The sequence below is a fragment of the Felis catus genome, chromosome C1 (genome assembly GCF_018350175.1).
Source record: "Felis catus isolate Fca126 chromosome C1, F.catus_Fca126_mat1.0, whole genome shotgun sequence".
Lineage (NCBI taxonomy): Eukaryota > Metazoa > Chordata > Mammalia > Carnivora > Felidae > Felis > Felis catus.
The window spans coordinates 21,425,916-21,452,890 of NC_058375.1; the positions used below are offsets into that span (position 1 = coordinate 21,425,916).

General features: G+C 43.2%; 1 protein-coding gene and 1 non-coding gene across 7 annotated transcripts; one reads left to right on the forward strand and one right to left on the reverse strand.

Moving 5' to 3' along the window:
* Nucleotides 1–26,724, forward strand: TRNAU1AP (tRNA selenocysteine 1 associated protein 1). Of its 6 annotated transcripts, none has more exons than XM_006934486.5 (10): nt 4–239; nt 659–850; nt 8,120–8,219; nt 8,839–8,891; nt 11,956–12,087; nt 13,116–13,235; nt 17,763–17,925; nt 18,345–18,378; nt 23,103–23,171; nt 25,898–26,724. In XM_006934486.5, exons 2-10 carry the CDS (start codon nt 765–767, stop codon nt 26,032–26,034), a joined length of 894 nt encoding a protein of 297 aa, XP_006934548.1. In that variant the 5' UTR covers nt 4–239; nt 659–764; the 3' UTR covers nt 26,035–26,724. The 6 variants fall into 6 exon arrangements, with proteins under 6 accessions (XP_044891332.1, XP_019692058.1, XP_006934548.1 ...); XM_006934485.5 differs by having other exon boundaries at nt 5–239; nt 753–850; XM_003989770.6 differs by lacking the exon at nt 23,103–23,171 and having other exon boundaries at nt 19–239; nt 753–850.
* On the reverse strand, nt 6,827–6,926 carry LOC111562180. Its single transcript, XR_002745224.1, has one exon. It is a non-coding gene; the product is annotated as a small nucleolar RNA U13 (small nucleolar RNA).
* Nucleotides 26,725–26,975: the final 251 nt, after the last annotated feature.

Sequence of the window (26,975 nt, forward strand, 5' to 3'; positions counted from 1 at the left end):
GTAGCTCCGCCCCCAGGGACCCAGGAACTCTGCGCCCAGCCGAATCGTCGGAAAAACCCGGAGTGGCAAATCCGGGCGCGGCCCTGGGCGCTGGAGTTTCAGAGCTTGCGCAGAAGGCGTCCGAGGCGCATGCTCCTTGGCGGTCCCGGGCCCCGCGGTCTGGCTACAGCGCTGGCCTCCTTGGCCCACGGAATTCCGGGCCGGCTGCGGACATGGCGGCCAGCCTGTGGATGGGCGATGTGAGTGAGGGCGGCTGCGCGGGGTCCGAGGAGGACGACTCTTAGTGTCACGGGGGAGGAAGAGTCTGAGGCGGAAGGGTCTTGGAATCCCAAAAGGGTGGAAGTGAATGGGGAGGGGAGTTCTTTGGGTGACACAGGAGGGTCCCAGCATTTAGAAGAAGGGACCGAGTCTGAGGGTGGGGGGTTCTGGCCTTTCACCTGGGTTCATGGAAGGGAAAGGGAGGTTCTTTAGGGGGATAGCATGGCAGAATCCCAAGGTTGAAGAGCGCTGTGGCTCTAGGACTGGAGGGATTAGTAGATCCAGAAGGGAGGCCCCCTAAAGGGAGCAAGTTTGAGGGGAAGGAGGCAAGGGATTGAAAGGTGGGGATCAGGCCACTCTGTAGATGAAAATCTCCCCTCCCTCACCCCGCCCCCACCAGCATCGCGTAGCCAAACCCGCGTGGGCTCTGGAACCCGGACTGAGGAGCCTGCTTGCTGGCTGGCCTGAATCGCTCTGCTCTTGTATTTACGCAGCTGGAGCCCTACATGGATGAGAATTTCATCTCCAGAGCCTTTGCCACCATGGGGGAGACCGTAATGAGCGTCAAAATTATCCGAAACCGCCTCACTGGGTACATTTTCTCCTTCGATCTTCTCAATTCTCCGTTAATAGACCGTGCTGCAAGTGACATTCTGAGAGTGTAAACATCACAAAGTCAGGGCTTCTCACCCCTAATAATAGTTAATATAACGTTAGAAACGCTAACATTTTGGGGGCTTATTGAGAGGAAGTGTAGCATATTGCTTGAGGACTGGACTCTGGAACCAGACTGAAAGTTATGTCTACTATTGTGACCTTCCGCAAATTACTTAACCTCTCCGTCTCCTGACACAACTATGAAAGTGGAGGTGATAACAGCATCGCCCTCAAAGAGTTATGGTGAGGATTAAATGAGTTAATTCACGTTCATCATTTAGAACAGTGTCTGGCATATGGTATATGCTCAATAAATATAAACAGATTACAGTATGCTTAGTTATAAGCACTTTTGTTTGTTTGTTTATTTTTGAGAGAGAAAGAGAGCGGGGGAAGGGCTGAGAGAGAGGGAGATAGAGAATCTGAAGCTGGTTCTGCTCTGTTAGCTCAAAGCCCAATGCGGGGCTGAAACCCATGAACTAGGAGATCATGCCCTGAGCCAAAGTCCAACACCCAACCTACTGGGCCACACAGGTGCCACAGTAATAAACGCTTTAAAATCACTTTTTTAATAGATTTTATTTTTAAGTAATCTCTACACCCAACATGAGGCTTGCATTCACAACCCTGACATAAAGAGTCGCATGCTCCACCGACTGAGCCAGCCAGGTGCCCCTAAAGTCAGACAAATAACGTCTGAGCTAAGTACTATTATTAGAGAAGCTTCATAACTGTCTTAAAGTTTACAGAGCTATTAAATGACAAGCCAGGACTCAGGTCTGTTCTTAAAGCCATGAGTGCTCTTAACTCTCGTGTGTCATTCACTTAAAAAGTTATTTATAGAAATAATACTATGTGCTGTTGTTCTGGGTTCCCTGGATAGGAGGCTGAAACAAACCATAGTCCTTCCTCTCATGCAGTTTACTACATTCTAATAGGGAGATGAAACAGTAAATATGGAAACAACAAAATGCAGAGAATATTTTGAGAATAGTGGTGCTATATTGCCTCCAGATTCTTCCTTCTCTTGGGAGGAGGGGGTCTTAGTTTTCCTTAGGGTTCTAGTTAGAAAAGGGAGGATTCTTTTATCAGTTGTCAGTATTTACTGAGCAGCTACTCTGCCACATACTCTACTAAAGTAGCTTGCTAAAACATCACATGGCTGGGGGTGCCTGGGTGGCTCAGTCGGTTGGGCATCCGACTTCGGCCCAGGTCATGATCTTACGGTTCGTGAGTTCGAGCCCCGCATCGGGCTCTGTGCTGACAGCTCAGAGCCTGGAGCCTGCTTTGGATTCTGTGTCTCCCTCTCTCTCTGCCCCTCCCCCACTCAAGCTCTGCCTCTCTCTCAAAAATAAATAAACATTAAAAAAATTTTTTTAAAAATAAAACATCACATGGTTGAAAAATACAGATGAGAGGTATGAACTGCAGTCAGTTTTGGCTGTTTGGTTGACAGGTACTTTGTGTATTCAGAGTCTCAATACCTGTACTGAAACCCAGGTTTAGTTGCCTATAGTTGGAAAGGCCAATACTCTAGAGATGAGTTGTTTTTTCTTCTCACCCTCCCACCCCCAAGAGAGGAGTTTTAATTTGAAATAATAGGAGCTTTATTCAGGAGGTCAGCCACCTGAGGAGAAGGCAGACTCGTCCAAAAACCTACTCCAGGGATGCCTGGGTGGCTCAGTTGGTTAAGCATCTGACTTTAGCCTAGGCCTTGATCTCACTGTTCCTGAGTTCGAGCCCCTCATCGGGCTCTGCTGACAGCTCAGAGCCTGGAGCCTGTTTTCAGATTCTCTGTCTCCCTCTCTCTCTCTGCCCTTCCCCCACTCATTCTCTGTCTCTCTCTCAAAGATAGCTAAACATTCAAATTTTTTTAAATAAATAAAAATAAATAAACAAAACAACACACACACGCCCACTCCAAGGTTTCTCCTGGCCCAGAGATTTTAAAAGTAATTTAGGGCAATTAATTAAGGAAGTACAGTGGTCTATGACAATTGTTTTGTTTTGTTTTGTTTTGTTTTTTTAATTTTTAAGTTTATTTTACTTATTTTGAGAGAGAGAGAGAGTATGGGAGGGACAGAGAGAGAGAATCCCTACTCTGACAGTGCGGAGCCCGATGTGGGGCTTGAACTCAAACTGTGAGTTCATGACCTGAGCTGAAATCAGCAGTCGGTTGCTTAACCTCTTGAATCACCCAGGCACCCCTCTACGACAGTTCTCAGGCTCAGTGGTGCCAGCGACAGATGTTGTCACAGGGCTCAGAGGTATTGCCAAAGGGCCTGGTTCCTTGGTGGTGGTGGTGGAGTTTGGTTCCTTGGTGCCCAGGGTGGTACAGGAGAGAAGAGCTCTGTTCTCTCCAGGAAAGGATGCATGATCTGTAAATGTACAAAGAAAGGTTTAGTTAGTCAATCACATGGGATAAGGGTGCTTGTTAGAATTTAAATACTACTAGGTTGGCCAGAGGGGCTGAGACGCTTCATACCTAGGATTTTCTGACTGGTACGTTGTGCTAGCCTAAATATTTTTCTTTTTCACTCTTGTAGACAGAAGGCCCCAGATAATCAGCTACTGGTATGAAAACAAACATTCTGTAGTACTTTCTACTTTACTGAAATGAGATTTGGAACTGTATCTTCCTATCCGTTACTAAACTCTAGCTGTTTCTTACGCTGATACTTACAGACACATTGCATTTTTATTCAGCCTCACTTGATAAAAGACTTTGAAGAGGCTTATAAGAATACTGTAAAATGAGTAAATGCAAATTTAAAAAAGAAGACCAGAGGTGCCTGGGTGGCTCAGTCAGCTGAGTGACTAACTCTTGATTTCGCCTCAGGTCATGATCTCATGGTTGTGAGATCAAGCCCTAGGTGGGGCTCAGTGTGAAGCACAGAGCCTGCTTGGGATTCTCTGTCTCCCCCTCTCTCTGTGCCCCTCCCCTGCTCGTTCTCTCTCTCTCTCTCTCTCTCTCTCTCTCTCTCTCTCTCTCAAAAATGAATAAACATTAAAAGAATCATTAAGAATGCAGTTGAGTGGGGGGTGTCTGGGTGGCTCAGTCAGTTAAGTGTCTGACTCTTGATTTCAGCTCAGGTCATGATCTCATGGTTCGTGGGATTGAGCCCTGAGTCTGGCAGTTTCTTATATACATCTGCCTTATGACTGAGCAAGTCTAGTCTAGGTATTTACCCAAGAGAAATGAAAACATCTATCCACCAAAAATAGGAATTGAAAAGAGTGTTCATAACAGCTTCAGGACAATGGCTGAAAACTGCAAGCAGTCTAGATATCCACAGATAGGTAAACAGATACATGTTGGTGTTTTCATACAATAGAATCCCACTCAGCAATAAAAAAGAACAAACTACTTATATAGTAACAGCGTGAATGAATCTCCATCATTAGGCTGAATGAAGGGGTGCCTGGCTGGCTCAGTTGGTGGAGCATGTGATTCCTGATCTTGGGGGTCATGAATTTGAGCCCCACCTTGGGTGTGGAGTTTACCTGAAGAAAAAAAAAGGCATTATGCTAAATGAAAAAAGCCTTACTGTATGGTTCCATTTATTTAAACTTGTAGAATATACAAAATTGATGTATGGTAAAAATAACTGAGTGTCTAGAAGATTTGTGCAGTTCTCTGTGTGTATGTCACTGCTTGTAAATCAAAAAAAACCCTGTAAACAATAATTGAATAATATGCATGTTGAAGTAATTGAGGGAAGCATACCAATATCTAAAACCTAATTTTGGAATGTATCAGAAAATAAGGATGATAAGTGGGTAGAGGGATGGATAGATGGATAATTGTGTAACAAAATAAGTATAATAAAGGGTTAATTATAGGTGGTGGATATGTAGGTGTTGGCTATACAATTCTTCTTTTTTTTAAGTTTTTTCTTTTTCTTTAAGTAATCTCTTCATCCAATGTGGGGCTCAAACTCATGACCCGAGACCAAGAGTTGCATGCTCTTCTGACTGAGCCAGCCAGGTGCCCCCAATTCTTTTCATTTTTATGTTTGGAATTTTTTACAATAAAATGTCGGGGAAAGAATGTAGTCAGAATTCAACTCAAACCTGTGGCACATCCCAGCTGTGTGGGTTAAGGCCTACTGTAGAATCCTGCTAGGTCTCCGTGTCCCCTTCTAAATGGGAGTAATGGTTTCATTCACCTCGCAGAGTTAGTGTGACGATTCAGTCAGTGAGAGATGGTGCATGTGAAATGGCCAACACAGAACCTGGCCCATAGTGAGTGCTTTGTAGTCTTCAGCTTTTTTTTTTTTTTCAAGTCCATGATAGAATTTTTTTTTTTTTTTTAATTTTTTAGAGAGAGCACGAGAGCAGGGAGAGGGGCAAAGGGAGAGAGAGAGAGAGAGAGAGAGAGAGAGAGAGAGAGAGAGAGAATCTTAAGCAGGCTCCACATTCAGTGGGGAGTCCGAGTTTGGGCTTGATCCTGCTGGGAATGGCCAGCAAACCGTGCCCTGATGGATGAAAGATTACTCCACTCTTTGCTAAGAAAGAGAGGAGAAGGCACCGGGTCAGGGTTCACAGACTAAGACCCTGTTTGCCTCACTTATACTCTCATTTATGTTCAAAGGGCATATAACATTTCAGACAAGCAAAAACAAAGGGTGCCTGACTAAAAGGTGAATAATCACAAGAGACTAATCAAATCAGAGAAATATGGCAAGTGGCTATGTGTCCTATTATTTTGCTAAACTTTGTATGCAATGTATAGATAAGGGAGTTCCCCAAGGACTGCAGAAACACCTGGAAGGTCTGGCCTCCCGTCTAGGGCATAATGCATTCAGGCCTCTGGCATTCCAAGAAACCCACGCCCCTTCCAAGCTTAACTGCAGCCCACCAGAAATCTGTGTTACATTTTAGCTAGCCCACATTGTGTATAATCTCGTCATCCTCCGTAATAACCCCAACCCTGGGATCCTGACTAGCAGAAATCAAGAGTTAGTTGCTTTACTGACTGAGCCACCCAGGTGCCCCAGTAGTGGGTAGCTCTTACTAATGGTGGTCTTCACATCTGTGAGCCTCAAGATTCTCGCATATAGAAGACACAGATTTGGCCCTTCATTCTTCTTAGCATCAACAAACATGGAGCTCATAGATCCTGTTCTGTGATCCTTGGGCACAAGCACTGCTATTACCCATACCTTCTTGGCTTTGTGTCCATATGTTTATTGGAACTAAGGATCTTGAGTAATATTTCCAGAAAAGTTAGGATTATTTCACCGGTGATACCTGTAAGGATGATGTTAAGGAAAATTAACTGTTTTCAGTATAAATCTTATAGTAGAAGGGATGTCAGAGGATATGGCCATATCCTCCTACTTCCGTCTCTTTAAAAAATAGAATATGGGGGATCTCCTAGACATCTCGCAATTAGGGTCCATGGGTTTACTTTGTCCAGCCAGCCAGATTGTAAGTTTCTTGAGGACAGGAATCTTGTTCTTCAGCTCTGTATCAGCCTGACCTGTGGTAGGTGATCAAGAAAAAAAAAAAAAAAACCACTTTAAATTATGAAAATTTTCAAGTAAAACTACAAAGAATGGTACAGTGAACACTAATACAGTCACCACTGAATTTTGTTAACATGTTGCCGTATTTTCCTTATCTCTCTAACTGGATAGATGTAGATACATGTTTCTTTTTGCTAAATCATATGAAAGTAAGTCACAGATGTTGTGACAGTTTACCACAACATATTTAAGCATACATTGCCAAAAACTGGACATAACCACAATGCTTCTATCATACTAACAGCGTTAACAGTGATTCCCTGATACCCATCAAACGATATCCAAAGAATTCCCATATAGTGGCCCGTCTACATTTAAATTTTTATATTTGCCCCAAGAATAGCTTTTTATAGCTTTAAAAAAAATTTTTTTTTCCCCCAAGTCAGATGAGTAGTGTGCTAAGGTTGTAACAGGGTTTGAGGAAGGTACATATCACAAAAGTATGAACACTCAGTCATCACACTTAATGAACTAAAGGATCATCTCCTGTCTCATTTATTTATTTATTTATTTATTTATTTATTTATTTATTTATTTATTTATTTATTTATTTATTTAAAAAAATTTTTTTAACGTTTATTTATTTTTGAGACAGAGAGAGACAGAGCATGAACAGGGGAGGGGCAGAGAGAGAGGGAGACACAGAATCTGAAACAGGCTGCAGGCTCTGAGCGGTCAGCACAGAGCCCGACGTGGGGCTCGAACTCACGGACTGTGAGATCATGACCTGAGCCGAAGTCAGACGCTTAACTGACCAAGCCACCCAGGCGCCCCTGTTTATTTATTTTTTAATGTTATTTATATTTGAGAGAGAGACAGAGAGTGCGCAAGCCTGGGAGGGGCAGAGAAAGGGAGACACAGAATCTGAAACAGGCTCCAGGCTCTGAGCTGTCAGCACAGACTGTGTCTCCCTTTCTCTCTCCCTCCCCGACTTGTGCTCGTGCGCTCTCTCTCCCCCCAAAATAAGTAAACATTAAAAAAAAAAAAAGCCCACCTCTTATCTTTTTTCGTAACACTGACTTTTTAAAGAGGTAAGACCAATTGTCTTACATAAGGTTCTACATTCTGGAATCTAGTTTAACTTTCTGGACTTATTTGCTTCCTTTTGGTGGTGTTTTACTTGTTCTGTCCCTAATATTTCCTGTAAACTGGACATTAGAGCTAAGAGTTTGATTGGATTGTATTAAAAAAAAAATATATATATATATATATATATATATATTTTGCTTATTTTTGAGAGAGAAAGAGAGTGCAAGTGGGGGATGGGCAGAGGAGGACAGAGGATCCAAAGCAGGCTCTGCACTGACAGCAGCGAGCCCGATGTGGGACTCAAACTCATGAACCATGAGATCATGACTGGAGCCAAAGTCAGGCATTCAACTGAGCCAACCAGGTGCCCCGTATTATATTAAATATTCTTGACAAAAATACTTCATAGGTGATATAGTACATAAGTAAATGTTTACTAGATAGATGAGTGTGGGACTGGCCCAGATCGGCAATCCTTACATTCAGGTTTGTAAATTAGTTTTGAACTAGAATATAAGAGGGAACAAAAAACAGTACAGGCTCTGGTTAGAAAAACATTTTTCCTTCTCCTCAGGCCAGGGCTTAGTTTCATCTGAGAATACCACCCTTAACCATTCTCTTTCTCTTGTTTGCTTTCTTTCCAGAATCCCAGCTGGCTACTGTTTTGTAGAATTCGCAGATTTGGCCACAGCCGAGAAGTGTTTGCATAAAATTAATGGGAAACCCCTTCCCGGAGCCACACCTGTAAGGACACTTAGATAATGATGATGTTGCCATTTTTATTGTCATCGATAACTATCATTTATTGAATCCCTACTGTATACTTACATTATTTAATTTAATCCTATAAAAACCCTGAACAGTAGGCATTGTTATCTTTGACAGACCAGGAAACTGAAGCTCAGGGAAGTGAAATAACTTGCCCCAAGGCAACACAGGTAGTAAGTACAGAGCCAGGATGCAAACTGAAGATTGGTTGCCTCTAAAATCCATGCCCTTTGCGCTGTGCACCTCTGCCTCCCTTAACGGAAGACTTGAAACCCTAGACCTCTGCCTGACTGAGAAACTAGAACAGGCTGGCGGTAGTGAGGACACATTTCAAGAGAGTTACATTCTGCTCTTCCCACAGTTACTTAGCTTACAGCTGCACCAAGCTGGCACACCTGGGCTCATAGAACCATGGAGCTGGCAGTGCCCTTAGCGATCATCCGTGCAACCCCCCCATTTTATACAGGAGAAAAAGCTGAGGCTTAGAGAGGGGGAGATGTTTTGGCCAAGGTAATTTATTTCAGTTTTTTTCAAATATTGTTTGGCTCTTGAAATGCCCTTCTCTGTTTTAGTTTGTTTGTTTTTAAATTTCTAGGCAAAACGTTTTAAACTGAACTATGCCACTTATGGGAAACAACCAGATAACAGGTAAGCATAGGGTAACCCCAACGTAGCCTCAAGCCCCAGGGAATGTCTAGATAGAGACAAGACGCATCACTGTGTTGGGCTCTACCAAAGAGACGGTTGAGGAGCCAAGTTTGGTCCACTTTGCCTTCCTCCTGAAGGATGACTCCTTCCCCTTCCCCACTGGGGCTTCTTGTCAAGACCCATGTATTCTCTTTGGGCCCACCTCTAGCCTTCCTCCCTGTTACCCATAGTAAGAATTGACCTGTTGTAGCAACATAAATCCGTTCAGCTTCAACTTTTCAGAGTGCTGTTCAAAAACTTTAAAACAATGTATCAAGAGTTTAAAAAAGATATGCACCCACTGACCCTGTAATTCTACTTTTCAGAATTTATTCATGGATGTATGCAAAGATTAGCCTCAAAAGTGTTCATTGAAATATTACATATAATGGGAAAAATTGGAGAAACCCCAGATAATCTAATAATTGAGAAGTGGTTTACGTGACAATATGTTTATTAATTGGAATACTGTGTATCCATTAATAAGTCATTGTAGCAAAATAGGACATGTCAAGACATTGGTGATATGTTAAAAGTGAAAAAATGCTGGAAACAAAATGAGTTATACCCAAGTTTTGTAAATTCAAAACGAGAAGCCCAAGGAAAAAAAAAGAGACACAAATATAACAGTGTTCATAGTGATTACCTTTGAGTGGCTGGGTTGTTGGTAATTTTATTTTTCTTTTGTCCTTTTGTGTATTCTAATTTTATTTTTTTATTTCTTAATATTTATTTATTTTTGAGAGAGAGAGAGAGAGAGACAGAGTGCGAGAGGGGGAGGGGCAGAGAGCAAGGGAGACACTGAATCTGAAGCAGGCTCCAGGCCCCAAGCTGTCAGCACAGAGCCTGACTCAGGGCTTGAACTCACGAACTGATATCATGACCTGAGCTGAGGTTAGATGCCCAACCTACTGAGCCACCGAGCTGCCCGTTGTATATTCTGATTTTAAAGAAGGAATATATATCATGCTTGAACTAAGAAAATAATAATGAGTTTACGTTTGATTTTTTCTTTTTTTAAGATTTTATTTTTAAGTAATCTGAACTTAAACTCATAGCCCAGAGATCAAGAGTCATACGCTCCACTGACTGATCCAGGCAGGTGCCCCTGATTTTTTCTTTTAATAATTTTTCTAGGACGGGGGACCTAGGGTGGCTCACTTGGTGGAGCATCCAGCTCTTGATTTTGACTCAGGTCATGATCCCTAGGTCGTGGGATTGAGCCCCAACATCGGGCTCCATGCTGAGTGTGGAACCTACTTGGGATTGTCTCTCTCTCTCCCTCTCTCCCCCTTTCTCCTTCCCCACTCTCCCGTTTGTGCTGTATCTCTCTAGACTAGACTAGAATAGAATAGAATAGAGTAGTTTATAGCAGCACTATCAATAATAGCCAAAGTATGGAAAGAGCCCAAATGTCCATCGATGGATGAATGGGTAAAGAAAATGTTGTGTGTATATATATATGTATATATATATATACATATATATATGTGTATATATATACATGTATATATGTGTATATATATACACATATATATGTGTATATTACTCGGCGATCAAAAAGAATGCAGTCTTGCTATTTGCAACTATGTGGATGGAACTGGAGGGTATTATGCTAAGCGAAATTAGTCAGAGAAAGACAAAAATCATATGGCTTCACTCATATGAGGGCTTTAAGAGACAAAACAGATGAACATAAGGGAAGGAAAACAAAAATAATATAAGAACAGGGAGGGGGACAAAACAGAAGAGACTCATAAATATGGCGAACAAACTGAGGGTTACTGGAGGGGTTGTGGGAGGGGGGATGGGCTAAATGGGTAAGGGGCACTAAGGAATCTACTCCTGAAATCATTGTTGCACTATATGCTAACTAATTTGGATGTAAATTAAAAAAAAAAAAAAAAAAAAGGAATGACTATTAAAAAAAAGAATAAAATAAAGGCATCTGGATGGCTCAGCTGGTTAAGGGCCCAACTCTTGGTTTTGGCTCAGGTCATGATCTGTTTGTGAGATCAAGTCCCATGCTGGACTCTAGGCTTAGAACTTGCTTGGGATTCTCTTTCTCTCTCTCTCTGCCCCTCCCCTATGCTTGCACACCACCCCCCCTCAAAATAAATAAACTTAAAATATATATATTTAAAATAAGAGGTTGACAAGATGTGGCCTGACTTGTGTCACCTGCAAGCTAAAAATGGTTTTTATACTTCTAAAGGATTGTGAAAACAGAAAAAGCAACAGAGACCATAGGTGCCCCGCCAAGCTTAAAACTTTTATTGTCTGGCACTTTACAGGAAAAATTTGCTGACACACATTCTAAAAGTTAGGGATTTCATCCTAGCTGGGGTTTCAGGCTTTGGGACATAAGGTCCAGTTCTCATTCTCTTTCACTATTTCAACTAAAAATATGCAGTGAGGGGCACCTAGAGCACACAGTTTTTGATCTTGGGGTCATGAATTCGAACCCCATGTTGGGCATAGAAATTACTTAAAAAGGGGAGCCTGAGTGGCTCAGTCGGTTAAGCGTCTGACTTCGGCTCAGGTCATGATCTCACAGTTCGTGAGTTCAAGCCCCACGTTGGGCTCTGGGCTGACAGCTCGGAGCCTGGAGCCTGCTTTGGATTCTGTGTCTCCCTCTGCCCCTCCGCTGCTTGCACTCTGTCTCTCGCATTGTCTCAAAAATAAATGAAAACATTAAAATTTTTTTTGCAAAGAAATTACTTTACAAAAATGCAGTGAATACAGAATGTGTAGATTTCTCCTTTGAGATCCTCTGACCGGGTCTCCCCATCTGCACTCAAAGCCAGACAGGCTTTGTTCAGTGAGTAAGGGACTTGGGACAGGGGGCTGCTTCCATAACTCTTCTGCCAGGGCTGCCAAATGCAACAAATTCGGACCTGGTTAAGGGCCCATCAGATGTGCTGTTCCCTCAGAAGGCCCAGGAGGTTTACCTAGAATGGGCCAAAAGAGCTTGTTAGAACAAAGGTTTTGGTGATTGTCTCTGAATCTTGTTCTCTCCTCTCAGCCCTGAGTACTCCCTGTTTGTGGGGGACCTGACCCCAGACGTGGATGACGGCATGCTGTATGAATTCTTCGTCAAAGTCTACCCCTCCTGTCGGGGAGGCAAGGTGGTTTTGGACCAGACAGGCGTGTCTAAGTAAGACCTCATTGGTTACTGATGCCTACCCCGTTCCAGCATTTGTGTTTTGGATGGAAATGTTAGAGCAAGGCCATGGAGCACGGTGGTTAAGAGCATAGGCTCTGGAGCTGGACGTTCTGGTGTGAACCCTCACTCCAATACTGGCTGGGGATAATGTGGTAAACAAGTCACCGAAGCTCTGACCCTGTTTCCTCATCTGTGAGACAGATGCTGATTGATAGTATCTGTTCATAGGGCTGATGTCAGAGTTACATGATGTGATATAAATAAAGCAATAGGATAGGCTTTGTAGGTGTTTGCCATTTTATTTATTAATGTTACTTCAAAAGTGGAAAAACCTCAAGAAAGGCTTATTCTTGATCAGAGTAATAGTTATAAGCATGAGGTTGAGTTACAAGCTTGGGACCTAGATCTGAATCCTGATTCTGCAGTGATGTCGGGCAAGTTATGAACCCCTCTGACCTCAGTTCCCTCCTCAGTAAAATGCAGATACCACCATTATCTAATCATTGGGCCGTTTGATGAGACGCTCAGCACGGTGCTGGGAAATAAAAAGTGCTCATGAAATGTTTGCTATCATTCGTTGATCCCCCAAGTAGAATATGAATGAGTCCAGCAGAGCAAGAACCTTGTCTGCTTAGGACTGCTGAGCCCCAGTGCCTAACACCATACCTGGCCAACAGGGCAGATGCAGGAAGTATTTGCTCAGTGAACTTCTACGGCTGTTACTACTACCATACTGATGATAATAGTATTTCCAGTAGATTGGGTGGGAGGCCTCTGTTTGGGAAGGAGCCCCATCAGTGAAGGCGTGGAGGGGAACGGTAAACTAAAGTAGGGATTCCCCCAGATCTCAGGATCCTCCAGCACTGGAATCTTGAATTGTTCTACCTACAGCATGCCTCCACTGATGGGGATCTCATCCCTTCCTACAGAGTTTGAGGGACTCTCTCTCTTTTCTGTTTTTAAACTTTACCTCCATCACATTTGTGATCTAATAGTGCGTCTGCTTTTGTTTCCTACAGGGGCTATGGTTTTGTGAAATTCACAGATGAACTGGAACAGAAGCGAGCTCTGACTGAGTGCCAGGGAGCAGTTGGCTTAGGGTCTAAACCAGTTCGGCTGAGTGTGGCAATCCCCAAAGCGTGAGTCGTGCACTGGCGGGAAGGTAGAGAGCCTCTGGACTGATGCCAGCCTGGACGCTCCTCATCTGCTTGGTGATAATGGGAGCTTCCGCATGCTGGACGTGAGACTGCAGGGAGGCATAGTTTAGGTCACAGATAATGAGTGCCTATTACTTGCTAGGCTGTGTTCTGGGCATTGGAGATGAAGGAACATAACCCTGCCCCTCCAGAAGCTTACAGTTGGGAGAGAGCTCTGACTGGTGAAGGCACATACATTCAGACATGGCTGGTAGCAGTGCTGGGAAAGCAGTTGGGCTCTGCATTCTCCTATGTGCTTGCTCTTTGCCCCGTAGTGTCACCATTAGAGATTTATCCACAGAACTGAAGAGAATTGAGCAGAAGGAAAGATATTATACCCAATTTTAACTATGGGAATAGCTAAGAGGGAATGATCCTAAACACTACAGAATATTATGTACATCACTATCATACCTGTCATGCCAGCCAGAGAGCCCTTCTTCCCTTACAACTCCAAGCAGGTTTTTCACTCAGAAGACAACTGCTCTCTGCATAGAATCTTCTATCCTTTGGCCAAAGCAGTGGTTCTCAGCTGGGGACAATTTCATCCCACAGCGGGACATTGGCAACACCTGGAGACAATTTTGGTTGTCACAACTTGTCGGGGAGGACATCTAATGAGTGGAGGCCCGGGATGCTACTAAATGTCGCACAATGCACAGGCCGGCCCCACCTGAAAGACTTGTCTGCCTTGCCCCCAAGTCAATAATGTGAAGGCTGAGGAAGTCTATGCCATGAGTGGCAGAATGGCTACATTCTTGGGGCAGAACTTTCAAATGGCCAGGTTTTTCTGTCTTTTTTTTTTTTTTTCATTGGGTTCTAGTCCTAGGCTGCCAGGTTTTTTTTCTTTCTTTCTTTCTTTCTTTCTTTCTTTCTTTCTTTCTTTCTTTCTTTCTTTCTTTCTTTCTTTCTCTCTCTCTCTCTCTCTCTCTCTCTCTTTCTTTCTTTCTTTCTTTCTTTCTTTCTTTCTTTTTAATGTTTATTTACTTTTGAGAGAGACAGAGACAGAGTGTGAGGCAGGGAGGAGCAGAGAGGGAGACAGACTCTAAGCAGGCTCCAGGCTCTGAGCTATCAGCATAGAGCCTGACGCAGGGTTTGAACTCATGAACAGGCGATCATGACGTGAACCGAAGTCAGACGCCTAACCGACTGAGCCACCCAGGTGCCCTTCTCTCTTTCTTTCTTTTCTTTTTTTTTTTTTTAATGTTTTATTTATTTTTGAGAAAGCCCAAGTGGGGGAGGGGCAGAGAGTGAGAGACAGGATCTGAAGGGGCTCTGTGCTGACAGCAGTGACTCCATGTGAGGCTTGAACTCATGAACCGTGAGATCATGACCTGAGCCAAAGTTGGGCACTAACCGACCGAGCCACCAGGGTGACCCTAAATGGCAAGGTTTTTCAAAGCAGCAAAAGATTTGGAGGTTCTTTGTAGCTTAACTGTATTTAATACATGGAAGATCAGTTTGAGTAATTTCCCCTCAAAATGTTATTCTATACTATATAAAACATTACAGAAAATATTTAAAAGAAATTTCCTCATTATCCTAAAATGACTAATTATGATTTCTGACTTCCAAAGTTTACTTATTTATTTTGAGAGAGAAAGAGAGAATTCCAAGCAGGCTCTGAGCCACCATTGTAGAGCCGGATGAAGGGCTCAAGCCCAAGAACCACGGCCCATGACCTGAGCTGAAACCAAGAGTTGGATGCTTAACGAACTGAGCCACCCAGGCACCCAGTGTTTATTCATTTTTTAAAAATATTTATTTATTTATTTATTTTGAGAGAGAGAGAGAGAGTGTGTGTATGTGCATGCCCACGAGGCAGTGGGGGGAGGGGCAGAGGGAGAGAGAGAGAATCTTAAGCTGGCTGCATGCCCAGCTTAGAGCCTGACATGGGACTTGATCTAACAACCATCAGATCATGACCTGAGTTGAGATCAAGAGTCAGATGCTTAACCAACTGAGCCATGCAGGCACCCCTCTTTATTCATTTTTAATTACAGTAACAGTGCTCATTCTTTTTCCCCCAGTTTCCCTCATACACACATTCCCTTTCCGACATAGCTCTACAATCCTCACCATAATATTTTTTTTTATTTAAAAAAAAAAATTTTTTTAATGTTTATTTATTTTTGAGACAGAGAGAGACAGAGCATGAATGGGGGAGGGGCAGAGAGAGAGGGAGACACAGAATCGGAAGCAGGCTCCAGGCTCTGAGCCATCAGCCCAGAGCCTGACGCGGGGCTCGAACTCACGAACCGTGAGATCGTGACCTGAGCTGAAGTCGGACACTCAACCGACTGAGCCACCCAGGTGCCCCCTCACCATAATATTTTTAATAGCTTCAGGGTATCTTGACCGTATATTCTGCCTCAAGGTTCCTCAGATGTTGACGTTGTTGGTTGTTTCTGACGTGTTACCATTTATTCAGTCAACAATAACGAGTTCCTACAACTCTGCGGGCCCTGACCTAGACTTTGGAGTTGTAGCTGTAAACAAGAAAAAGAAAGTGCCTTCTGCAAGGAGGCTATGTTCTGTTCCATTTCCTGGCTGATCATTGTCAGAGTTTAGGGCCTGCCTCTAGGGAGGCGCCATCAAGCACTGGCAATTGAGGGTGGTAAGGGTTCTCTTTGAGAATTCATCTGTAAGAGCTGAGTGTGGAGAAACAGAGCAGAAGTGTACAGACCCAGGCCAGGGAGATGACCTTCAATTATGTGAATATATTAGGAGGGTGGCAGACTCCTTGGAAACGTGTCAGGGTAGTCACGGAGGGGAGCATTAGCAGTTTCCAGCCTCACGCCGGGCAGGGAGAGGAAGTCTCTGCCACTAGACTTCATCCGGCCACCCCATCAGGAGGTGATGCTAAGATGGTCAGACATGGAGTTGTCTAACTGCTCTAGCCGAGTCCTGCTCACCAGGCAGACGTTGCACTCGAAAACAACTCGCGCTCATTCAGACTTTGAGAACTTGTGGTTCCTGTGACAGGATTGCTGTGGTAGTTCACCTCCTGCTTATGACTTGGTTTCCTCTCTGGCTTCACTGTGGAGATAGAATACACTAATCATGAGGACGTGAGTGCATTCCACCCCACGTGGCGGTTACAGCTCTCCTTATAAGCCAGCCAGCGGGTGGTGTGGGCCTCTGCCTCCTGCGTATTTGGTGTGCACTTACGAGTCTGGCTCTCAGGAGTGTGATGACTCTGGAAGCACATTGCCATGTTGTTCTTTTGATTCCTCCCACCTCGGACTGCTGGTCATACCCCAGGCCTGTCTCCTAAGCCTACTCACACATGATTGTGTATATTTTTGAGAGCAGTGGATCCTTTTCAAGCCTGACATTCTGTCTTTGGTTAGCAGTGGCTAGGGTAGCCATGCAAGCAGGAGAAGAAAGCTGCCCACTGAGCCTGGGCCTCAGCCCTGATTTGTGAGTGCAGGATATAGGAGCCTGGCAAGATGTCTTACATCTGTCAGAGCAGGTACTGTAGGTAACAGTGTGGCGTTCAGAGCATGAGCCTTGGAGCTGAATTTGGCTCCAGTCCTAGGTGTGGCCTTGGGTAAATCACTTAATCTTTTAGAGGCTCAGTATTCTCATCTGTATAATGGGAAAAATACATAATAGCTCTGCCAAAGGGTTGTGTGAGACTTAAGATAGGAGACTGTATATGAAAAACAACGGGCCCAGATCCTGAGTACCTACTCCGTAATGGTAGCTGTGACTACAGTGGTGCCGCTAAGCCTACTGGACCTTCTGGAACACTTGTTTTGTGTGTGTGTGGAGAGGTGATTAGACATTTTGTAATTGACAAGCTTCTTGGATCATCCTAAATCCAGATTTTCCAGGCCTTGTTCACCTGAGCCTTTGTGGGTGGCAAAAAAACCAGCCCCCCAAGATCTTGGTAAGAGGACAAGTCAGTACTGACAAGATTTGATAAGAGAGACAAACCTAACCATTAAAACTCCTGACTGTAGGGGCACCTGGGTGGCTCAGTCGGTTAAGTTTTGATTCTTGGTTTGAGCTCAGTTTTTGATGTCACAGTTTCATAAGTTCGAGTCCCCCTGTCAGGCTCTGTGCTGGCAGTGTGGAGCCTGCTTGGGATTCTCTCTTTTCCCTCTCTCTCTGTCCCTGCCTGACTCGTGCTCGCTCTCTCTCTCTCAAAATAAATAAATAAACTTAAAAAAAAAAATTAAAAGCAAAAACAAAACTCCTGACTGTAAAGCCTGGGCTCTGAAGCCAGATTGCCTGGGTGTGGATCTCCTATTAGCTATGTGCCTTTGGACAAATGATGTGGCCTGTATGTACCTCAATTTCCTCATCTAAAATAGGAATAATGTATTGTTCTTACATAAGGTTGTCCTGGGTTTTGAATGAGTTGATCTGCGGAAAGCACTTAGAACAGCCCCTGGCCACGTAGTAAGAGTTATGGAAACGTTTGTCTACATTTGTTTCTTTTTGCTTCTTTCTTCATTTAAGGAGCCGCGTGAAGCCAGTGGAATATAGTCAGATGTACAGTTACAGCTACAACCAGTATTACCAGCAGTACCAGAACTACTACGCCCAGTGGGGCTATGACCAGAACACAGGCAGCTACAGCTACAGCTACCCCCAGTATGGCTACACACAGAGCACCATGCAGGTAACTATGGTTCGGCAGACCTGGTCCTCTCGGGTATGTCGTCCTCCAGGGATCGGTAAGGGTGGCAGCTTGGACTTTAGGAAATATGGGAAAGAGGCAGCAACCGAGTTCCTCTTGTTAAAAATAAGGCCTCCCAGGGGCGCCTGGGTGGCTCAGTCGGGTGAGCGTCCGACTTCGGCTCAGGTCATGATCTCACGGTTTGTGAGTTCGAGCCCCACGTTGGGCTCTGTGCTGACAGCTCGGAGCCTGGAGCCTGCTTCAGACTCTGTGTCTCCTCTCTCTGCCCCTCCCCACTTGTGCTCTGTCTCTCTCTGTCTCAAAAATAAATAAATAAATGTTAAAGGAAAAAAAAAAAAGGCCTCCTGGCCTTGGGCCAGGAGTTCACGCTGCTTCTCATCCCCTCTCTGGTCTCTTGGCAGACATACGAAGAAGTCGGGGACGACGCATTGGAAGGTAAGAAAGGAGTTTGCTCACCCCTTCCTCTGTCCTCTGTCAGCTGTTGCCGGGTGACCGCCCTGTGGCTGACACTGTGCCTGTAGCTAGATGCTGAGGAGTGCGATGTGGAGTGTGCTCTTGAGGAGACTGACTTTTAGTGAGAGAACTAGTGCTTGCGTAATTAGAGTAAGAACTGAGTGTGTCCCCCAGCGGTGTCTGTGCAGGTCCCAGAGAGCCCGGAGGGAGCAGCTCAACAGGAGAGAGAGCTGGTCACTCCCTAGACGTGGGCCATTCGGTCCCCAGATGCAGTTCTCCAGCAAAACTATTGCCTTGTATTTGTTTGATAATTTGTAAAATTCATTTTTTATTTCATGTTTTAATTTTTCTATATATTTCACATGACATTTTTTCCTCATTTTTTTTTTAAGTTTATTTATTTATTTACATAATCTCTACCCCCAATATGGGGCTCGAACTCACGACCCTGTGATCAGGAGTTCCACACTCCACTGACTGAGCCACAAGGCACCCCTCTCATTTTCAAGTAATAGTTACTTACCATTGAAAATTTGGAAACTATAGTAACATTGATGAAGAAACTGAAAATCACCCCCATTTGCGACATAGTAATAGCCATTATTATTTTTTAATTAAAAGCATTTATTGGGGCACCTGGGTGTCTCAGTCACTTAAGCATGACTTCGGCTCGGGTCATGATCTCGTGGCTCCCGGGTTCAAGCCCTGCATCGCACTCTGTGCTGACGGCTCAGAGCTTGGAGCCTGCTTCGGATTCTGTGTCTCCCTCTCTCACTGCCCCTCCCCTGTTCACACTCTTTCTCTCAAAAATTAATAAACATTAAAAAAAAAGCATTTATTGTAATTTTTACTGAATTTAACAAGAAAAAGGAAAGTAAAACTGAAGGAATTGCTAACCTTCAAAACTTTTCAAGGGAAATATTAGTAATTAAAGGATTCTCTAAGGCTTGAAAAAATTATGAAAAAAAGTTTTTCAACATGTTTCTGAACAGATGTTAAGGTTTTTTGGTTTTTTTTTTAAGTTTATTTATTTATTTTGAGAGAGACAGACACAGTTCGAGTGGGGGAGGAGCAGAGAGAGAGGGAGAGAGAGAGAATACGAAGCCACAAGAGAACACCGACTGAGCCACCCAGGCACCCCTAAACAGATGTTGAGTTTTAAAGAAGTAAAACTCTTCTGGGTGGCTCAGTTGGTTAAGCGTCCAGCTTCTGCTCAGGTCATGATCTTGCGGTTCCCAGGTTTGAGCTCATACTGTTTCTGTCTGTCTCTCAAAAATAAATGAATGTTAAAAAAAAAAAGTATACAGTCCAATATATATTTTTAAAGTTGTATTCGTTTACTTCAAGCACAAGTGGGGGTTGGGGTGGGCAGTAGTCACAAAGTTGTGCTGTCGTCACCACTAATTCCAAACGAAATTCTGCAGCCATTAGCAGTCACTCTCCATGTGCCGGCCCCCTCCAGTCCCTGCCAGCCACTCATCTACTTTCTGTCTGTTTGGATTTACCTATTCTGGGTTTTGTTGCTGTTGTTGTTGTTGTTGTTGTTGTTGTTTTAATTTTTTTTAATTTAAATTAATTTTTTTAATTTACATCCAAGTCAGCATATAGTGCAACAGTGATTTCAGGAGTAGAGTCCTTAGTGCCCCTTATCCATTTAGCCCATCCCCCCTCCCACAACCCCTCCAGTAACCCTCTGTTTGTTCTCCATATTTAGGGTCCCTTATATTTTGTTCCCCTCCCTGTTTTTAATTTTTTTTTCATGTTTTTATTTTATTTTGAGAGAGAGACACAGTGTGAGTGGGGAAGGGGCAGAGAGAGAAGGAGACAGAATCCGAAGCAGGCTTCAGGCTGTGAGCTGTCAGCACAGAGCCTAATGCGGGGCTTGAACTCACGGACTGTGAGATCATGACCTGAGCCAAAGCCGAACGCCCAACTGACTGAGCCACCCAGGTGCCCCCCCACTCCCGTTTTTATATTATTTTTGCTTCCATTCCCTTGTGTTCATCTGTTCTGTGTCTTAAAGTCCTCATATGAGTGAAGTCGTGTGATATATGTCTTTCTCTAATTTTGCTTAGCATAGTACTGTCTAGTTCCATCCACGTAGTTCTGAATGGCAAGATTTCATTCTTTTTGATTGCCGAGTGATACTCCATTGTATATATATACCACATCTTTATCCGTTCGTCCATCGATGGACATTAGGGCTCTTTCCATACTTTGGCTATTGTTGAGAGTGCTGCTATAAACATCGGGGTGCATGTGTCCCTTCAAAACAGCATACCTGTATCCTTTGGATAAATACCTAGTAGTACAATTCCTGAGTTGTAGGGTAGTTCTATTTTTAATTTTTTGAGGAACCTCCATACTGTTTTCCAGAGTGGCTACACCAGTTTGCATTCCCACCAGCAGTGCAAAAGAGATCCTCTCTCTCTGCATCCTCGCCAACATCTGTTGTTGCCTGAGTTGTTCATGTTAGCCATTCTGACAGGTGTGAGGTGGTATCTCATTGTGGTTTTGATTTGTATTTCCCTGATGAGGAGTGGCGTTTAGCATTTTTTCATGTGTCGGTTGGCCATCTGGATGTCTTCTTTGGAGAAGTGTCTATTCATGTCTTTTGCCTATTTCTTCACTGGATTATTTGTTTTTTGGGTGTTGAGTTTGATAAGTTCTTTATAGATTTTGGTTACTCACCCTTTATCCGATATGTTGTTTGCAAATATCTTCTCCCATTCTGTCAGTTGCCTTTTAGTTTTGCTGGTTGTTTCCTTTGCTGTACAGAAGCTTTTTATTTTGAGGAGGTCCCAGTAGTTCATTTTTGCTTTTGTTTCCCTGGCCTCTGGAGATGTGTTGAGTAAGAAGTTGCTTCAGCTAAGATCAAAGAGGTTTTTGCGTGCTTTCTCCTCGAGGATTCGGATGGATTCCTATCTTACATTTAGGTCTTTCATCCGTTTTGAGTTTATTTTTGTGTATGGGGTGAGAAAGTGGTCCACGTTCATTTTTCTGCATGTTGCTGTCCAGTTTTCCCAGCTTCCTACTTGCTGAAGAGGCTGTCTTTATTCCGTTGGATATTCTTTCCTGCTTTGTCAAAGATTAGTTGGCCATACGTTTGTGGGTCCATTTCTGGGTTCTCTATTCTGTTCCACTGATCTGAGTGTCTGTTCTTGTGCCAGTACCATACTGTCTTGATGATTACAGCTTTGTAATACAGCTTGAACTCCGAAATTTTTTATTTTTTTATTTTATTTTTTATTTTTATTTATTTTTTTATGTAATAGACTGTAGGTTTTTTTTTCAATATATGAAATTTATTGTCAAATTGGTTTCCATACAACACCCAGTGCTCATCCCAAAAGGTGCCCTCCTCAATACCCATCACCCACCCTCCCCTCCCTCCCACCCCCCATCAACCCTCAGTTCTCAGTTTTTAACAGTCTCTTATGCTTTGGCTCTCTCCCACTCTAACCTCTTTTTTTTTTCCTTCCCCTCCCCCATGGGTTTCTGTTAAGTTTCTCAGGATCCACGTAAGAGTGAAAACATGGTATCTGCCTTTCTCTGTATGGCTTATTTCACTTAGCATAACACTCTCCAGTTCCATCCATGTTGCTACAAAGGGCCATATTTCATTCTTTCTCATTGCCACGTAGTACTCCATTGTGTATATAAACCACAATTTCTTTATCCATTCATCAGTTGATGGACATTTAGGCTCTTTCCATAATTTGGCTATTGTTGAGAGTGCTGCTATAAACATTGGGGTACAAGTGCCCCTGTGCATCAGCACTCCTGTATCCCTTGAGTAAATTCCTAGCAGTGCTATTGCTGGGTCATAGGGTAGGTCTATTTTTAATTTTTTGAGGAACCTCCACACTGTTTTTCCAGAGTGGCTGTACCAATTTGCATTCCCACCAGCAGTGCAAGAGGGTTCCCGTTTCTCCACATCCTCTTTAACAAATGGTGCTGGGAGAACTGGACAGCAACATGCAGAAGATTGAAACTAGACCACTTTCTCACACCATTCACAGAAGTCCGAATTTTTTTAAATGTTGATTCATTTTTGAGAGAGAGAGAGAGCATGAACAGGGGAGGGGCAGAGGGAGAAGGAGATACAGAATCTGAAGCAGACTCCAGGCTCTGAGCCGTCAGCACAGAGCCCGATGCGGGGCTCGAACCCACAAACTGAGAGATCATGACCTGAGCTGAAGTCAGACGCTTAACAGACTAAGCCACCCAGGTGCCCCCCCCTTTTTTTAATTGGGCTTCATGCCCAGTGTGGGGCTTGAACTCACAACCCTGAGATTAAGAGAGATGTGCTGTACCCACTGTGCCAGCATCCCAGGGCATTTTAAATAAATGGAATTGTGTATAATGTGTGGGCCTTTGTGAATGGCTTCTTTCACTTAGCATAGTGTTTTCAAGGTTTGTCCATGTTGTAGCATGTGCCATTATTTCATTTTTTATAGCCAAATAATATTCCATTGTGTAGATACCCATTCGTTTTGTTGATAGACATTTGGGTTCTTTCCACTTTTAGTATTATGAATATACTACTAAAGAACATTCATGTATAAGTTTTTGTATGGACAGAGAAAAGTTTTCATTACCTAGGGATGAAATTGCTGGATCATATGGCAAACTCTATATTTAACCATTGGAGGAACTGCCAACTTTTCTGAAAAGGCTGCAGCATTTTCTGTTCTCACCAACAGCTTATGAGGCTTCCAGTTTCTCCACATCCTCACCAGTGATTGTTACTCTTTTTCATTACAGCCACACTGGTGAGTTTCAAGTGATATCTCTTTGTGGTTTTGGTTTGCACTTTCCTAATGGCTAATGCTTTGTGCATCTTTGTATGCTTATTGACTGTGTGTGTGTAGATCTTTGGAGAAATATCTAGTCAAGTCCTTTGTCCATTTTTAAGTTGGGTTGTCTTTGTATGTAGCCGTGCCAGAGTTTTTCATATTCTGTTCTGGATTCCAGTTCCTTGTCAGACTTAAGATTTGCAAATTATCCCATTCCATGACTGTCTCTACTTTCTTGATAATGTCCTTGGAAGCACAAAAGTTAATTTCCATGAAGTTCAATTTATTTTTTTTTTGTTTGTGCTTAAATGCTGTTATCTAAAAGGCATTGTTTGTTTACACCTGTTTTCTTCTAAGAGTTTATAGTTTCAGCTCTTATATTTAGGTCTTTGATCCGTGTTTAGTTAATTCTTGTTTAAGTTCTTAATTCTTAAGAGTCTAGCTTTATTCTTTTGTCTGGTTATCCAGTTGTCCCAGCACCATTTGTTGAAAAACTATTCTTTACCATTCAGTGGTCTGCTACCCTTTTAGAAGACGAATTCACTGTAAATGTACAGGTTGCATTTGGACTCTCAAATCTTATTCCATTGATCTATATGCTTATCTTTCAGCCACTGCCACAGTTGTTTTGTTTGTTTGTTTGTTTGTTTTTACTACTGTTACTTTGTAGTAAGTTTTGAAGTGGCAAAGTCCTTGAACTTTCTTTTTCAAGATTGTTTTGGCTATTCTAGATCCTTTGCATTTTTTTTTAATTAAAAAAATTTTTAATGTTTATTTTTGAGAGAAAGAGCATGAGTGGGGGAGGGACAGTGAGAGGGGGAGACACAGAATCCAAAGCAGGCTCCAGGCTCCAGCTGTCAGCACAGATTCTGACCATGGGGCTTGAACTCATGAACTGTGATATCATGACTTGAGTCGAAGTCGGACGCTTAACTGACTGAGCCACCCAAATGTGCCTCCTTTGCATTTCCATCTACATTTTATGAGCCTCTCAATGTCTGCAAAACAAGGCAGCTGATTTTTATAGGGATTACACTGAACAATTTGGGGAGTTTTGCTGTCTAAAAACAGTATTGTGTCCCAGTCCAAGTACATGGGATGTCTGTTTACTTAGGTCTTCTTTAATGTCTCCAATTGTAAAATAAGTGTTGTAATGAATGTGTGTTTGTGTATGTGCATTTTATTGTATTTGTGTGTGTGTGTGTGTGTGTGTGTGCCTTTTAAACCAACACAAGATGGCAAGGAAAAGTATAAAATGTTACCAGTCATAGTGATTAAGGAATTTTTTATAACTTCTTTTATTACAGAAAAGTATGTAAAACAAGCATATAGTTTAATATGTAATTATAAAGCAATTGCTTGTGAAACCTTTATTCAGGGTAATAAAACATTGCCAGCCTCCAGAAACTATCCTTCCCCTAATCACAACCCTGCTAGGGGAAACTACTGTATTGATTTTCTCTTTATAATCACCTAGATACGCATCCTTAAATAACATGGTTTAGTTTTGCCTGTTTTTAACTTCATGTAATGCAGCTGTACTATAGATACGTCTTGCTTTTTTCATTCAACACTATTTTTTTTTGACAATTTAAACCTTTTTAAAGTTTATTTTGAGAGAGAGAGTGTGAGTGGGGGAGGGGTAGAGAAAGAGGGAGAACCCCCAAACAGGCTCCCCACTGCCAGCAGAGAGTGCAACGTAGGGCGCAAATCCACAAACCATGAGATCATACCCTGAGCCAAAATCAGGAGTTGGACACTCAACCGAGCCATCCAGCCACCCCATAAACTTTATTTTTTAATGTTTATTATTTTGAGAGAAAAAGCATGAGCCTGGGGAGGGGCACAGAGAGAGGAGGAAAGAGAATCCTAAGCAGGCTCCACACTGTCAGCACAGAGCCCGACACGGGGCTTAAACCCATGAACTGTGAGATCATGACATGAACTGATATCAAGAGTCAGATGCTTGGGGTGCTTGGGTGCTCAGTTGAGTATGACTTCAGCTCAGGTCATGATCTCACAGTTCTCGAGTGCTGACAGCTGAGTCTGGAGCCTGCTTCAGATTCTGTCTCCCCTTTCTCTCTGCCCCTTCCCTGCTCACGCTTTCTCATAAATTTTTTTTTAATTAAAAAAAATTAAAAAGTCAGATGCTTTAACCGACTGAGCCACCGAGACACCCCTCGCCTTTTTTTTTTTTAATGAAATTCCAGTATGGTTAGCAGTGTTATTAGTTTCAGTGTACGGTGTAGTGATTTCAACAATTCTGTACAATCCTCAGTGCTCATTGTTGTAAATGTATAAGGCACCGTTTGTGAGATCCAATCAAGTTGTGTGCAGCTGAGGGTCATTTTCACGGCTGTGTAATGTTCCCTTTTAACAATAGTGCTTTGGATTTAGTTATTTTGATCAGATTTCCAGAACCCAAAATTGAAATAAAGACCACTCCGGGAAAGCCAGCGCACAGGAAGGCCAGAGAGAAGAGGAGGAATAACAGCCGCCATTATCTGAGTACTGACTACATGTTCCATTCTCTAAGTAGGTTCTATTTTCATCCTCAGAGGAAGCCTGCAAGACAGTGGTATCCACCCCTGTGAGGCATGAGGGACTCTGACCGAGGGTAGGGAACTTCCTGAGAAAGGAGGAAGTCCTGGTCTCCCAGAGCTTCTCTTGGCGCTTGGAACCCACCCTTGCTTTTCTTGCAGACCCCATGCCGCAGTTGGATGTGACGGAGGCCAACAAGGAGTTCATGGAGCAGAGTGAGGAGCTGTATGATGCACTCATGGACTGTCACTGGCAGCCCCTGGACACAGTCTCTTCAGAGATCCCTGCCATGATGTAGTCAGGACAAAGGACAAACAGAAACGGACTGTGTGATGGAGATAAGAGACTCCTTTTTAACAAAAGTATTGGAAGAACTTTTACCTTTTTGGAAACGTTTTGTAAGATTTTAGTAACCAACTATTCTGACTGTTCTTGCACCACCACTCCCTTCAACAGCCTTTTGAGTTTGAAAACCAAGGTGCTGTTAAACAAGGTTTTCCAATTTGTCTTTGAACAATTGTTCCAGGTAGGGTTATGTACACTCTTGGAGGGAAGAATTTGGAGTCATTAATGAAGTGGAGCGTATGATTTATTCAACCCAGGAGCCTTTTTCCGGTGACACTATATCCTTACCCCCTGTGAAGTCAGAATGCATGAATTACCTGCTGTTATGCCAAATGATGGGCAACGTTGATCTTCCATTTCAAGTACCCTTTGTCCCCATCCCCCACGCTTAAGTTTCGTGGCTAGGGCAGATTGAAGTTCCCGAGACATTCCAGCTGGGAAAGAAGCTGTGTGGCCTATGTGGTAGGAAGTCATGGAGCCAGCTACATCTAGACCAAAAGGCTCACGAGTTAGGGCATGCTCCAAGGGCAGGTCTGACTTTGAGGTAAGCCATGGTTGAAATTACTGACATCTGTGTGCCTAGCCGGTTTCTTTTTTTTAACTTTCTATATATTTTTAATAATTTACATCCACCTGGCCCGTTTCTTGACCTTAATTTCATTTAATAGATGTGAGTCCTCTTACACAGATCTCCAGCACCCATGTGGAAGTCTGGTTTTATACTAAAAATCTCCCATTTTATTCCTACTTTTCTGTTAGTGGCTCAGTTGGTTTTGGTTTGAAAGTCTAACTCTTGGTTTTGAGTCACGGGATCGAGCCCTGAGCCCTGCACTGGGCTCCGTGGAGCCTAAGATTCTCTCCCTCTAATAAACATTTTTTTAAGGAACACCAGTC

What these genes read in the sequence shown, in the direction of transcription:
- TRNAU1AP (XM_006934485.5), top strand. Translation starts at nt 213, where the DNA reads ATGGCGGCCAGCCTGTGGATGGGCGAT. An exon ending in GGGAAACAACCAGATAACAG is followed by an intron (nt 8,892 to 11,955) that starts GTAAGCATAGGG and finishes CTCTCCTCTCAG; the next exon opens with CCCTGAGTACTCCCTGTTTG. An exon ending in TTTTCATTACAGCCACACTG is followed by an intron (nt 23,172 to 25,897) that starts GTGAGTTTCAAG and finishes CTTTTCTTGCAG; the next exon opens with ACCCCATGCCGCAGTTGGAT.